At 44.8% G+C, this 15,001-nt stretch overlaps 1 protein-coding gene across 9 annotated transcripts in view; it reads left to right on the top strand.

Moving 5' to 3' along the window:
* The window catches only part of Arhgap17 (Rho GTPase activating protein 17), an 88,811-nt gene that overhangs the window by 52,087 nt on the left and 21,723 nt on the right, over nucleotides 1-15,001 (top strand). For all 9 annotated transcript variants that reach the window (XR_004123327.1, XM_031388192.1, XM_031388197.1 and 6 more), the window contains exons 8-13: nucleotides 1,090-1,158; nucleotides 1,315-1,396; nucleotides 7,168-7,295; nucleotides 8,765-8,876; nucleotides 9,353-9,434; nucleotides 12,736-12,816. Coding sequence is in view for 8 of the 9 variants with exons in the window: in XM_031388192.1 (XP_031244052.1) it covers nucleotides 1,090-1,158; nucleotides 1,315-1,396; nucleotides 7,168-7,295; nucleotides 8,765-8,876; nucleotides 9,353-9,434; nucleotides 12,736-12,816 (554 nt within the window). In the remaining variant the exon portion in view is untranslated. The remainder of the gene's footprint in view (nucleotides 1-1,089; nucleotides 1,159-1,314; nucleotides 1,397-7,167; nucleotides 7,296-8,764; nucleotides 8,877-9,352; nucleotides 9,435-12,735; nucleotides 12,817-15,001) is intronic.

Here is a 15,001-nt window from a genome sequence, read left to right as displayed (position 1 = left end):
CATGGGCTCAGTGGTAGAGATCTTACCTAGAATGCACAAGGCCTGAGATTCAATCCAGTACTGCAAGATAATAAAAATAACAGCAGTTTTTATATAATTGATTAGTGTACATTAGTTCACATTAAAAAATGTCAGCAGGAAGTAAAGTCTTTCGTCTGTCTTTCTCTCTCTTTGCCTAGCATCTACTGCTGCTAACAGAAAACTACTGTTTCTAGTATCTTGCTTTTTTCCATACACACTTTTATATTTATATGACAAGAGAAATATGTATGACCTTTTCCCTTCTTTTTGTTACACAGAGCCCAAATGGTAGTGAATGAAAAAAAACATGTTTGGTACTTTTTTTTTCTTCCCCCTATTATAGTGATAAAATCCTCTAGCAAAAGCATCTTAAGGGAGGGAGGGCTTACTCTGTCCTCAAGATATAGTCTGTCATGGAGTCAAGGTCAAGATGGCAGGCGTTTAAAGCTCCTAATCCCTCACATTCATGTTAAGAGCAGAGAATGAAGACTGTTGCTACCTAGTGACCCTTTAACCCTGCACATGTTGCCTCCCACTCTTAGGGTGGGTCTCCCACCTCAGCTCATGAACGGAGTTCTTCACAGGCGTTCCTACAGAGTTTGCAGAATTTCCTGCTTCGGAGGTGGGGATGGGGTGGGGTGCTTGGATGCCTCTCTCTTCTATCTTTTTTGTATGTGTGAGGAGGTCGGAGGACACCTTTGGGTGTTGGCCCTTCCCTTCCACTTGTCTGAGGCATGTTCTGTTGTTTACCACTGTGTACCCAAAGCTAGCTGGCCACAAGCTTCCAGAGATTCTTCTGTCTGGGCTACCATCTTGCTATCGGAGTACTGGACCTACAGATGTATGCACAGTCCCTAATTGCCCTCAGTCCTCATACTTGTGAGGCAAGTGCTCTGCCCACTGAGCCATGTCCCTGTCAGAAAGCTTTATGTATTTCAGTGTGCACAGTTGTCATTTGGTCAGCAGGCATTTTACCTGTGGCTCTTGTCCTCCCTTTCATTTGATCTAAGAAATCCCAGAGGTTGTTCTCAGGTACTAGTTTCACATAATGATGCATCTTCTCCCCAGGATCAACTCGCAGCAGACATGTACAACTTCATGGCCAAAGAAGGGGAATACGGCAAGTTCTATGTGACGGTAAGCACCTTCCCTTGACTGAACCCTAACATGTTATAAAAATTGAATCATTTAAGCTTTTATGAATGAGTTCATATTCAGTTTTGCTCAACCACTATGTCTGTGTCCATCCAATGCTAACGTTACTTTTGTTTTTGAATGTGGGTCTGTTCTCAGTTATTAGAAGCCCAAGCAGATTACCATAGAAAAGCATTAGCAGTCTTAGAAAAGGCCCTTCCCGAAATGCGCGCCCATCAAGGTAATGTAACCCTCACATCTGTTGATGCCTTCTCTCGCTCTGTCCCCTCTGCCTCTCTTCTCTTCACCCTGGCTCCTTTGCATGCCTTTCCTTGGGATGAAGCCTCTCTGCTTAGCATTTCCCAGTATAATTTCATCTTTCTGCATTCTCTAATTTCTTCCAAACTCAAATTAACACACTAATGGAGCATTACACTTCCAACACCTTCCATTGAAGAAAAGTAGCCTCTCTGCTTCTTCCACAGGTTTACCATCTACTTACCCTTTCCAGTCAGTCCCATAGGGAGCATCCATCTGTTCAAGAGACTTACTAAGGAAGAATTTGATAGGCCAGCCCTTGATGCCACATCCATCACTGTGATCGGATCACAAGACCATGGCAGCATCTCTCTAACCTTCCGTGCTTATAGTCCCTGCTCTTACCAGCTCCGCTGAAGCACATAGCCCTTTTGTCCACCAGAGCTGCTCACTTTTAAGTTGGATGTTTAAAGCCTGCCCAGTCTCAGCTCTTGCTATTGCTTCTTTGTGATATACCATTAGAGTACTTCTCAGCAGACGTGGGCAGAAGTGGTTGATCCTATCATCTTTGGGTTGGACTGCATTTGTCCCTTGATGTCTGTGAGGGGTTGGCTCTCCAGAACAAAAGTCCCAGACTTCCAGTTCCCTTATGTAAAGCAGCATAATGTTTGTCAGCACCCTCCACGCACACACACACACACACACACACACACACACACACACATACACGCGCGCGCACGCGCGCACCCCTATATTTTTAATCTCTAAATGTCTTAGACTTACAATGTCTATTATAATAACTGAAGTGCTACATGAAGTTTTTAGCTTGCATTGTTTAGGAAATAATGACGAGAAAATGAAGGTCTCTACATATTCCGTACAGACCAGCCTTTTCCAGTTTCTTTTTCTTTCTCTTTTTCCCTGTAGTACTGGGATGGAATACAAGGTCTTGTATATATGAGGCAGGTGCTCTAGATACCCACAACCTTTTCAGATACTTTTAGTCTGCAGTTGTTGGCTGTTCGCCCACAGTTACAGAGAGCTGACTCTAGTTTTGTTTGGTGCATAGAGCTGACATTTGGAGCTTACATTCCCTGTAGAGCAACTGGGCTTGTACAGCAAGGGGATCTGACCAGGTGCTGAGTGTGGCAAAGTGGGCAAATGCATGTGTTCACGACTGTGTGGGCAGCTGCTCCGCTAGAGAATTCCATATCTTGCCCTAAGTTTCAGCAAGCCCTAATGAGTTACTCTGTGCCTGGATGATTGCATTGTAGAGTTAGAGCTCCTCTGGTCTGACTGACTGAGTAGGGTCTTGAGCAGGTGCAGTGCACTGTCTCATTGTTGGCCCACTCTGTGCATGACAAGCTGCCCTTGTTTCCTCAATCACCAAGTTTCCCAGTTCCTGGCTGATAGATTGTGTCTCCGCAGCAAGTGCTCATCTTTCCAAGGGACACACTATTGCTGTCAAGTGTCAAGTTCAGAGCATGGAGAACATGTGTCTGTGATACGTCCAAAGCTGGTGGGGCCCTGTATGGGACAAGATGCACATGTCATTCTCATCTCTGAATGGTGAGAGCGTGTTGGGAAGAGTTGAGTGTTAACATAAAAAAGAAGTTTGAGTTCTTAGTCCCCCTCATTCAGTGTTCTGCCCAAGAGAAACAAAAAGTCATGGGAGCAAAGAGGAGTTTGGTCTGGAAGAGGGACCGCTAGGGTGTGAGGAGCATAGCTATGTGCTGTCATTCCCAGGCCACGTCCTTACTGGCTGCAGGCTGTCTCCCTGCCCTCTACCTGTCTGTGTACTTACCTCTCTTTTAGCCCTGCCTTTTCTTTGGTAGCCATCTCTCAGAAAGTCTCGGCATATCAGAAAAATATCATACAGTGAGACCCTCCTGTCCCCATGCCTGGGGGACTGCTGTCCACCTTCCGTCAGCTTGTGCTTGTTCAGCCCTCCCTGTCTTGAGCTCATGCTCATCTAATTCTGGCTTCCCCCGTTTTCTGAGGGATGCTGAATGACTTTTCACCTTCTTGTCTCCCTTTCCATCCTTAGCCCTTTGCAGTTTTGCTTCTGTGCTCACTCAGCTATTAAAGAAAATTACAATTGCCTAAGGAGCAGCAACCAGTTTTTCCAAATATTAGTATTAGACAGAGCCCAGGCCAGCACTCTGCTGACGCTCTCTTCCTCATTCAGTCTTCCTTCCCAGTTAGGCTTCCACGTGTCTGCTTCGTTCCCCTCAACAGTCAGTGTTTTCTGAGGTCTGTCCTCACTCTTCTGCTCCCCTCCCCCACTCATCCCTTTTCTCTGGAAATCCCTCATCCTGCTGCCTTCCCCAGCACCAGCAGCACTGCACCATTAGCACCAGTTGGTTCCCTGGGTCTGGGCTTCCATGCACTTGACAGACCTCAGAGAGCAGGAGAGGCCTCCTGCCCCCGCTGCCTTTCCCTCCTTGTCATCCAGTGCTGCCTTCTTGTCTGTGGCTAGGTTCTGGGTAGTTGGCACTGAGCTTCATTGTCCTTCCATTCCACAGCTGCCCCTCCCTCCCTATACACACACACACACACACACACACACACACACACACACACACTCTAATTTCTGTGTGTCTCAGTGCTGGTCCCAGCCAACTCCCTCACATGTGCTTGTCTGCTTCTTGATGCCTATGGGTCCCTGCCTTGCTCGCTTCCTTTGAGAAGCCTTCTCTAACCTCTGCTGCCAGCACTGAGTACTTTGTCTCTGAATTGCTGTCACATTGATGGTCTATACCAGAAGTCGCAAACAGTCATAGCTCATTCAAATTTGTTTTAAAAATTAGTTGACACCATTGAAAAAACAGACACTTTTTAACAGTGCTGACCTCTGGCTTCTCTTGGACGTTTCAAAGATCTCAGCACAGCATACTTTCCCCTGTGGAAACCATCCATCCATCCATCTCAGATTGCTGCAGCCTTAGGCTCTCCAGCTGGCCCACAGACCTGTCACTCCAACAACCATGTTTGCGACCCTTGTCTATACCATTGATTGCCATGTCTTAGCAATCTGTGCCGTTTCTCCAGTGGCCATTATATGTTCATGTGTGTGTGTTATATGTCCATCACAGCCCAGTTGCTCTTACTGTGAAAGTGGGGAGTCCTTAAGAGTTTTTTGTGCCTGCTATGTGTACTTGACACATAGAGGCCTGTTGCTTGAAGGCCAGCTCTGGAGCTGGAACTTGCCTTTGGAGTTGTGTCTAGGCTAGAAGGTCTCGCATGTTCCCTCTGTGGTTATCACTACAAAGTGAGTGGTAAGCCATACTCTGCTTGGTGCCTATGAGAACATTGCAAGAGAAGACTGGAGTATGGTCATCTCTCAGTGATATAGGGGTCTCAGTTCTTGTCTTATCATGGGAAAGTGAGAGACACGAAAAGCTTAAGCAGAAGTTTATTTAGCAAGACAAGCACTACAAAGAGAAACTGCAGTGGGCTGCCCCAAAGGCTGGAGGCAGCACAGTAGGCCCTGTGTCAGTGATTTTAAAGTCTTCATAAATGTTTATGAGGTGGGTACATATTTATGGGGAAAGCTAGCCCTTATCTCATCCCAGCTCCTAGTGCACTGGATCTCCTTTTAGGGTTCTTTGTGTGGTCTTCTGGCCAGGTCCACAGAGGGGCAGAGATGCAGACCCTTTGTTGGTGCATGAGTGTGGGGATATGTCCCAGCCTCCTCGTGTTCAGTGTAGCAGTAAAGTCCCCTGTACACCTTTAAGGACATTTTACCATGGGGCATTCTGCCTGGTAAGACACAGCCACCAAAATGCTGCTGTAGTTTTCTTGGTTACCTCACATCTAACTCCCTTTTGAGATTATTTCAGGTCTATGATTGAACTCATAACTGTCTGTCAAGATATTTTGCTATTTTAAAAGTTAAGATTTTTTTAGCATGAAGGCTGAGATCATGGTTTTACAGTAGACTGCACAAACAGGAAACAGGACCTGGGTTGGGTATTAGACTCCTTCTTCCCAGCCTGTGCTTGTTTTCTGTCTGACGTCAGCATCTCAGGGTTGGACATGTTGTAGAGGCAGTTAGGTGCATACCCAAGCACCTCCCATGTATCCACGAAGAGAATGCTCACATGCTATTTTTAGCATGGCTGACCATAATCTAGCCCTCAAGAGAACTATCACAGATCTGTCTTATGGTACAGGACAGGTCCATCAGATAGTTTCATTTCTTGTTAGAAAGTTCCTTGGGCCAAGGGTAGGACCTGGCCAGGGGTGAAGAGCTGAGAATGGCAGATCCTGAGGTCTGTCTTTGTCCACTATTTTCCTCCCTACACCTTTCTCTCATCTTTCCTCACTCCTACTTGCTGTCATTTTAAACTTTTCATTATTTTTAGGCCTGTGGATTCGTGGCCTTTGTTTTCCTCTCTTCCTCTCTGCATAGGGAGGCAAGGGTGGGAAGCATCACTGGACAGCCCTGTCCAGATCCAGTAGCAGTGTGGTGACAGGAGGGGCATCCGTCAGACTGGGAAGGATAGATACTCTTTTTTAGCTGGACAGGATCATGTACTGGTCTCTGTGTACTTCCCAGGAAACACTAGATCTCTGCAGTATCCACAGACAGGCCAGACCAGCCAAGCAACTCATTATCTAATTTAGCATGTCCATGTTCCAAATTCTTCCGACTGCTTTATTGTACACCATACAATATCTGTAGTGTATGAGACAGGGCCTGTGACCTAAAAGTCCTAAGAAGCACTGTTGCCACCATCAGCAGAGCCTAAGCTACTTGGAAACCCCAGACACCTCAGTTTTTCTACTTAGGGTTTTTTGGTTTTTGTTTTTTTTAAATTGGATATAGGTTGTGTGTCACAGCATGGCACCTGCTTTGTGTCCTCTTTTGGTCTTGACACCCCTGTTTAGAATGCCAAGGATTTTCCTGCTTTCATATGACATTTCATTCTTTTTCTTCTTCTACCCATGAGGCAGTGCTTCTTTGCAAGGCTAGAGTAAATTTCTTTTCAGTAAAGCCAGTGTGCTCAGATGTAGCCTGCATTTTAATGCAGGCCTCTGGCTCCACATGTGCTGGTAGCATGGAGTAGCATCACATGAAGGCCATCATCAGCATCAACCCTGGGCAAGTCCTGCCATGTGGCATGCTTAGGGCCTGTCTTAGTCAGGGTTTCTATTCCTGCACAAACATCATGACCAAGAAGCAAGTTGGGGAGGAAAGGGTTTATTCAGCTTACTTCCACATTGCTGTTTATCACCAAAGGAAGTCAGGACTGGAACTCAAGCAGGTCAGAAAGCAGGAGCTGATGCAGAGGCCATGGAGGGTTGTTCCTTACTGGCTTGCCTCCCATAGCTTGATCATCTTGCTTTCTTAGACTTGCTTTCTTAGACTTAGTCTTGGGTAGACCCAAGACTACCAGCCCAGGGATGGCACCACCCACCCTTGATCGCTAATTGAGAAAATGCCTTACAGCTGGATCTCATGGAGGCATCTCCTCACCTGAAGCTCCTTTCTCTATGATAACTCCAGCCTGTGTCAAGTTGACACAAAACCAGCCAGGGCCTCTATCTACCAGTGACTGTCCCAGACTGACACATGTCTGTGCTCCCATAGTTGCTAAATGACAAAAGCTTACCAGATGTCTGGCTGTTTCTCTTCTCCCTGAGCCTCAGCCACCCTTAGTCTTCCAGGGAGTCCTTGGGTGCTATGGAAAGGAAATGTCCAGAATTCATGAGGTATCCAAAGGTCTTACCAACTGTTTACTGCTCTAGATAAGTGGGCAGAGAAGCCAGCCTTCGGTACACCTCTGGAGGAACACCTGAAGAGAAGTGGGCGTGAGATCGCTCTCCCTATTGAGGCCTGTGTCATGTTGTTGCTGGAGACTGGCATGAAGGAGGAGGTGAGGGGCATCCCAGGTCCTACCTGCCAAGTCCTTTGACCCTTCCTCTGTCCAGATCCCCACCCTCACACACTTTTCATTTAATTGTCACTATGGAGGTATAGAACCAGTGGCTTTCAAACCTTTGTCTCCCATGACCCACATTTTCCAATGAGTCTGTGGACCTTAATTCAATAAGTAAAGTGGGGCCTCAGAACAATGAGTACTTGTTCTGCATGCAGTGTACTCTGACCTTTAACGGTCCTCTCTTTTTCCTTTCAAGCTCTGTTTATGATTTGGGACGATGCTCTGGTGGCCAAGAATGTCCATGATCTCTTGTTCATGACAGTCTTGAATTGTGTGTACTGTGCAGTGGTTTTAATGGGTACATTTATGTATTGTATAAGATCCATACCAAAAATACCCACATGAACCAAGCAGGGCAGTTCTTAGTCCTACTTACATAGAGGTAAGCATGCAAGGAGTTCATGACAGGACAAAGCCAGATTCAAAATGCAATCTTCTTTATCCTTTAAAGAATCTTTTGTTACGTTCTCAGACATACAGGACAGAGGCTCCGTAGGTGAATAACACAGCAAGTTTTCCCAGATAAAATTTTGGCATCTAATCCAGCCCAAATCAAGAACGTCTAGAAACTCTCATGTTGGCTTCTGGTGACCAAACTCAAAATTTAATAGCTCTAGTGCATGCTTTACCACTGGGCCTGCTCTTGCTTTCAGGAGAGCAATGGCACTGTTGGTTGTTACCAGCACTGCCACCACCCCCTCCTCATCCCCAGTGAAGAGTCACTGGGTGTATAAAGTGTTGAGAAGCCCGCTGGTTTATTGCTTAAGCCTAAGTCTCATAAATTCTGGCCCAATGGCCTTTATATATTTGCCTCTCTTGATTGGTTCTCTGTGTGTTCACATTTAGTCAGAGAAAGTGACATGCAATCTGGTCTACTTTTCCTGATATGTCAGGTTTTAAAAATAACTAAATTTATAAAATATGCAGTAGTCAGTACTCAGTGCTGTGAAAGAAAAGCTTTCAATAGGTCAAGAACTGGCATTAAGAAGGTGGAGATTACTTGAAATCTCCTTTCTGTCTCACCTATGACCTGTTTGCCTAGAGAAAGTTGGGGGTGGAGAGATGGCTCAGCGGTTAAGAGCACTGACTGCTCTTCCAGAGGTCCTGAGTTCAAATCCCAGCAACTATGTGGTGGCTCACAACCATCTGTAATGAGATCTCCTGCTGAGTCTGAAGACAGCTACAGTGTACTTATATATAGTAATAAATAAATAAATCTTTTTAAAAAAAAAAGAAGAAGAAGAAGAAGAAGGTCTGTGTTCTGCCTGTCACCATACACTAGGCACATACACACTCTTCATTCCTTGGAATGGGGTTGTGAGATGGGCAGTGTGCATCTCACAAGCAAGATGAAGTTCCCCAGGTTTCCACTCTGACTGGCTACTGGCGTTTTGTTTCTTTAGGGCCTTTTTCGGATCGGAGCTGGAGCCTCCAAGTTGAAGAAGCTGAAAGCCGCTCTCGACTGCTCCACATCTCACCTGGATGAATTCTATTCAGATCCCCATGCTGTCGCAGGTGAGCTCCAAGGACTGTCTGCAAGTCCTAGCTCAGGTCACCAGCTGAAAGAACCGTTGTCATTTGAGGAATAAGCGATCCAGTGAAAGACTCCCCTGACTAAGTCTCCTAACACACTGGCTGTCTCTTCTCTCTGAGTTTTCTCCTTCCTCCCACTCCTGTTATTAAGCAAAGGAAGATAGCGTGCATGTATTTATTGTGGAGATTACTTGAAATCTCCTTTCTGTCTCACCTATGACCTGTTTGCCTGGAGAAAGTGTGTATGTATGTTAACAGAATTACCTTACAGCTAGCTTTATTTCCCGTTGCTCTCTCAGTGTATGTTAGGAACTGAGTTTGTTTCATTCTCTTACGCACGGCTGCCCAGTTATAATATGTTCTGTGCAGCTTGGAAGACTGCACATGAGGTACTCTCATTTGTAAACCGAAGCAGCTTGTGGCCCTACTGCATACTCAGAGTGTGTTCATGGTTTCAGGTGCTTTAAAGTCCTATTTGCGGGAATTGCCTGAGCCCTTAATGACTTTCAGTCTGTATGAAGAATGGACACAAGTTGCAAGGTAAGTTTAAAGTTTGAGAGTCTTAAAAGTTCATGAAATGTAAATAAAGAAAATATCCAAAAAAAAAAAAAAGTTCAAAGGAACGATGTGACCCTTTGCCCCACTTGTAAGTAATTGTACCCTCAGGAGTCATAATAGGACACTGAGCTAGTATGTGTAGGGACATGACCCTGTTCTACGTGCATCAGAGTGAACATGCTCAATATTGTTAGCATAGAAAGCTGCTGTCGCTTCATCCACATTAATGAATTGGCTAGTTCAAACCCCGCTGTGGTGAGAACAGCTCTGCAAGTAAGGCATTGTGGGTAAGTGTCTGTGCTTCTGCTCAGCTCTTCAGCAATAGGATGGGAGCTTTACTTGCTGTAATAGTGTTTTCCCGATGTCCACTGTGCTAGAGTGAGTACGTTGCCCCCCCCACAGCCCCCTGCCATTCTTTTTTCCCCCCAACTTATTAATTTATTTGTTTACATCCCAGACACTGTTCCCTCTCCCTGCCCCTCCGTCACTGAGTCCTTTACCCCATCCTCTCCCCCTTTCTCCTCTAAGAGGATGAGACCCACCTGGGTATCCCCCCACCCTGGCACATTAAGTCTCTGCCAGATTAGATCCTCTTCCACTGAGGCCAGACAGACGAACCATGTAGACTGAGCTACCTGTCTGCTACATATGTGCCTGGGGCCTTGTTCCAGCCCATGTACATTCTTTGGTTGATGGCTTAGATTCTGAGAGCTCCAAAGGGTCCAGATTTATTGACTCTGTTGGTCTTCCTGTGGAGTTTCCATCTACTTCTGAGCCTTTGATCCTTTTCCCAACTCTTCCATAAGTGTCCCTGATCTCCATGTAATGTTTGGCAGTGGGTGTCTGCTTCGGTTTCTGTCCACTGCTGAATGGAGCCACTTAGAGACAGTTATGCTAGGCTCCTGTCTGCAAGCATAATGGAGTATCATTAATAGTGTCAGAGATTGTTGTTTGCCCATTGGATAGGTTTCAAGTTGAGCCGATTATAGCTTGACCTTTCTTTTGGTCTTTATCCTATCCCTACATTTCTTATTTTCCTTCTTTCGTTCTTTTGTTCTTTCTCTCTTTCTTTCTTTCTCTCTTTCTTTCTTTCTTTCTTTCTTTCTTTCTTTCTTTCTTTCTTTCTTTCTTCTTGTTGTTGTTTGTTTTGTTAAGACAGGGTTTCTCTGTGTAGCCCTGGCTGTCCTGGAACTCACTCTGTAGACCAGGCTGGCCTCGAACTCAGAAATCCACCTGCCTCTGCCTCCCAAGTGCTGGGATTAAAGGCATGTGCCACCACTGCCCAGCCCCTATACGTCTTTTAGACAGGACAAATTTTGGGTCAAAAGTTTAGTGGGTGGGTTGGTGTCCCTATCCTTCCACTAGAGTCCTGCCTGACTACAGGAGGTGGTCTCTGCAGGTTCCATGTCCCTACTGTTAGGTATCTCGGCTAAGGTCACCCGCATTGACTCTTGGGAGCCTCCCCTATCCCAGGTCTCTGGGACTTCCTAGAGATTCTCCCCAACCCCCGACCCCAGACAGCTGCAGATTTCCATTCATTCTCCTGGCCCACAAGGTCTCTCTCCTGTCGCTCCCCACACCTGATCATGTCTCCTCATTTCCCTCCTCCTCCTCCCCTACCCCCAGTTACCTCCTTCTCTCTGCTTCCTGTGACCATTTTATTTCTCCTTCTAAGTGTTATTCAAACATCCTTGCTTCATTCTTTACAAGTGTCAAGCATCCAGAACAGGCACATGTTTTTGTTACTTCATTATACAGATACAGGACTAGGAGCTAGACTAAGCAATTGTCAGAGCTGGTATCCAGATGGAGACTGGTCTTCTCCTAAGGCTCTGCCCATTGTTTGATCTTTTCCTCACTGCCTCTCCCTCTCCCCACTATCCTCAGCTTCCACATGCAGGGTAACAAAGCAGTGTGTTTCAAATGCCATCAGTTTCTCCTTGGCCAGCCCAACGATCTTCTTGTTAATTTCTCATTTTCTTCTCTCTTAATTGTCTAATTCTTCAGTCCTGGGGAAGGAAGGACCAGTGTCAACTCCACCCCTGCCCCTCCTCTTTAGTTCACCCTTTGTGGGGATCACGCTGCTGCTTCTCAGATCTGCAGTCACTGTGGACTGAGACGTTCTCCCTTGTAGGTGCTGAGGTTTTAAATTCAAAGATAAGTTCTCAGGCTGTCCTGGGACTGAGTTAAATGAATCAAGAATCAGCATCAGAGGAATTTCTTGTGTAGAGTAGCCTCAGGTATCCTTTGGATTCCTAAACTCTAAAAGTCATGCTTAAGGTGAAGGCATCTGCCTGCTGGCAGATAGGTACTATAGTTGAGAAATGTCAGTGCGGGCCTCCATCCTGTTGGCTCGGTGACTGGCCTCTAAGGTGTAATCAGGTGCCCCTCTGTTCTGCAGCACATCAGCATTCGTGGGCAGCTGCTTCACTCTGTGTGGAGGACAGAGTTGCCGCTCGGTGGGTTCTTTTCTTTCCATCTCGTGTTTATGGGGGTTGTCATCAAAGCAGTATAGAACCAGAACTCTTGTAATTCACACAGGAATTAGCTCAAACAGCAAGAAAGACCTAAGGTCTGGGCCCCTGGGAGTTTGACAGATGCTCTGTGACTAGGCTGTCTTTATATTAAGGAAAGCTAGGCCTCATAATGCTCCTGATTAATATATGGATTCCTAGACAGAATTTTTAGTGGCATCTTCTGTGCCAAGCTTGGGGCAGGTTCATAGGGTTCTGCCTCTTGATATCATTCAACAGAATTAACATTAGGTGAAATGAAATACCCACTCCCTGTCAAGTAGTGTGAAACTGAGATTTGACTCCAAGCCTATTTATTTTGAAGATGAGTGCTATCTTCCAGTTTTGAAAACAAACAAGTGTCACTGTTGATAAAGAAAATATGTTAGCTTTCTGCTCTAAGAAACATGTGGCAGTAGCTTAAAGGAGGGCAGGTTTATTGTGGCTTGGATTCAGACATTCAGTTCCTGTTGCTTTAGGCTGTGGCTACCCCATACATTATGGTGGTAGAAGAAGCCTGTTTACCTTGTGCTGGGAAGTAGAGAGAAGCAGGTAGGGACTGGCTTCCTAACACCTCCCCATAGGATCCAAGTCCTCCAACTAAGCCCTACCTCAGAAAGGATCTCCTCCTGAGAGCACCACAGACTGAAAACCAAGCCTTTAGCACATGGACCTTTAAGAGATATTTCAGATCTGAGCTATAATAGCACACTAATTTGGGTATTAGAAATGTGTGTTTTTATATACTCTTGTGTATATTTCTTTTCTAGTGTGCAGGATCAAGACAAAAAACTTCAGTATTTATGGACAACATGTCAGAAGTTGCCGCCACAAAATTTTGTTAACTTTAGGTATGTATTTGAGTTTGTTTTTCTGTTACTGTGATAAACATCATAATCAAAAGCTACTTAGAGTGGGAAAGGGTATATTTGGCTTACAGGTTATAGTCTGTCATTGACGGAAGCCAAGGCAGAAACCCAGGGCAAGAACCTGGAGGCATAAGAACCAAAGACTATGGAAGACACTTGTTTTCTGGCTTAATCCCAGGCTACTACTTAGCTCTCTTACACAGCCTGGGCCAACCTACCCAGAGACAGTACTGTCTGCATGTAGTAGGTTAGTCCCTCCTACATCAATCCTTAATCAAGAAAAAGCACTACAGACATATTCACAGGCCAGTCTGATAGATTCATTAACTAAGTTAAGGGTCCCTCTTCCCAGGTGTGTCTAGTTGACATATAGTTAGCCATCACCATGTCTATGATTCTGTAAAGGAAGTTTCAGTGACTCTGGAATGGATACGATTCCTCTGAGCTGACCCTGACTCTCGCATGCTTGGCACAATCAGAAGGCTTTGCACAATAATATGGAGCTGCTGGGATGGGATGGGTGTGTGTGCACTGCTGGGCACTAATATGTGGTTGATGTCGGTATATAAAAATGTAGATGCTCTGATCATTTTGACCCTGCAGCTGTTAGCAAAAACGTTGCTGTGAAAAGCTTTGGTGGCTGTATGTTGTATTTGGAGTCCAAGCTGTCCCGAATGTGAATGCAATTAATAGGTAGTTACTGTTTCTGTGCCCGTTCATAGAAAATAGTGCTCAAATCACTGTACAGTGGAGATTCTATTTCAGTATGTTATTAAATATGTCTCTAAGAAAACTTCTCATGGAACAAACTTCTGGGACTTCTCTTTCCCTTGGATTTCTATGCTTGGAAGAAGCATAGATGAAAGGTAGCCCCAAGGAACTGTCAGTTAAAACCAAGCAGAGGGTCCAGCAAGGTGACTCAGTGAGCAGAGGCCTTCACTGCTGAGCCTGAGGAGCTATGTCAGGTTTCTGGCACCTACAGGATAGAGGGAAGGAATTAATTCCTACAAGATGTGTCCTTCTGTCTTCTCCCTCTCTGTGCCCACTTCTCTTCCTCTCGGATACACACATTAGAATAAATGTAATTAAAATTTAAAAACAAGCTCTTAAAATCAGACTTTTTTTCTGACATGTTTCTTGACTGTAAACTTGGTCATTATCTCAGCTGCATCAGATGCTCCCTGTCCACATGGAAAGGATTGGCTCAGTCTTATGAGTTGTTACTTTTCTCTGTGACATTCCTCATTGACTCAGGCCTGGCTCAGAGTACAGATTATAAAAATCTGTCTGTAAGATGTGGTAGGAACTCAGTTACAGAACTTAGTGTGTTGAGGTTTGATCTTTTAGCTTGCATCTTTTTCTCTGTAACTTCTACTAATTAGTTTTTTAAATAATGAAGGACATTCTGATGGTTCCAAGCTCAAAAGATACATATTGAAAATCCAATTGTCCCTAGCCACCTTGTACAGTATCAAGACCTTTGTGTGTATGTGTGTGTGTGTGTGTGTGTGTACACGCACATGAAATGCATTCATACATACATATTTTTTCTCTCATTGCCCACTTTTTAAAAATATTTTTATTTTTTGAGAATTTCATATATGTGTACAACACATTGTGATTATATCTACCCCATTTACACGTCCATCTTCCCCTAAACCCCCTTTTGCTTTAGCCAGAATGATGTGTATATTTTATATATCATTCTCCCCTTTGCCTGCTTTGTGCCATATCTCTGCTTAGTACATCTTGGAGATTTTTCTGAATCACAACATTATTTTTTTTGGTCACATAGTACTCTACTGTAGATCAAGATAGAATATAATTTACCTAACTAGTTCCTTGTTAATGGATAACTTGGTGGTTCATGTTTCATTTTTATACTACTTATGTATAACCATAATCTGTATGTAACCATATGTCTGTATAATAAATCAAATATTTTCAAAATTAAAATGAAGGTTTTCAAATAAAGTTTCGTGAGGAGTTAGAGAAAGGACTGAAGGAGCTGAAGGGATTTTCAGCCCCATAAAAAGAATAACAATATCAACCAACCAGACTCCCTCCCACCCCTCCCCCCCAGAGCTCCCAGGGACTAAACCACCAACCAAAGAGAACACATGGAGGAACCCATGGCTCCAACTGCATATGTAGCTGAGGATGTCCT

Source organism: Mastomys coucha, unplaced genomic scaffold (assembly GCF_008632895.1).
Source record: "Mastomys coucha isolate ucsf_1 unplaced genomic scaffold, UCSF_Mcou_1 pScaffold21, whole genome shotgun sequence".
NCBI classification, from domain to species: Eukaryota; Metazoa; Chordata; class Mammalia; order Rodentia; family Muridae; genus Mastomys; species Mastomys coucha.
The sequence above is the reverse complement of the archived record's forward strand: the minus strand, read 5'-3'. Positions and strand labels throughout refer to the sequence as shown.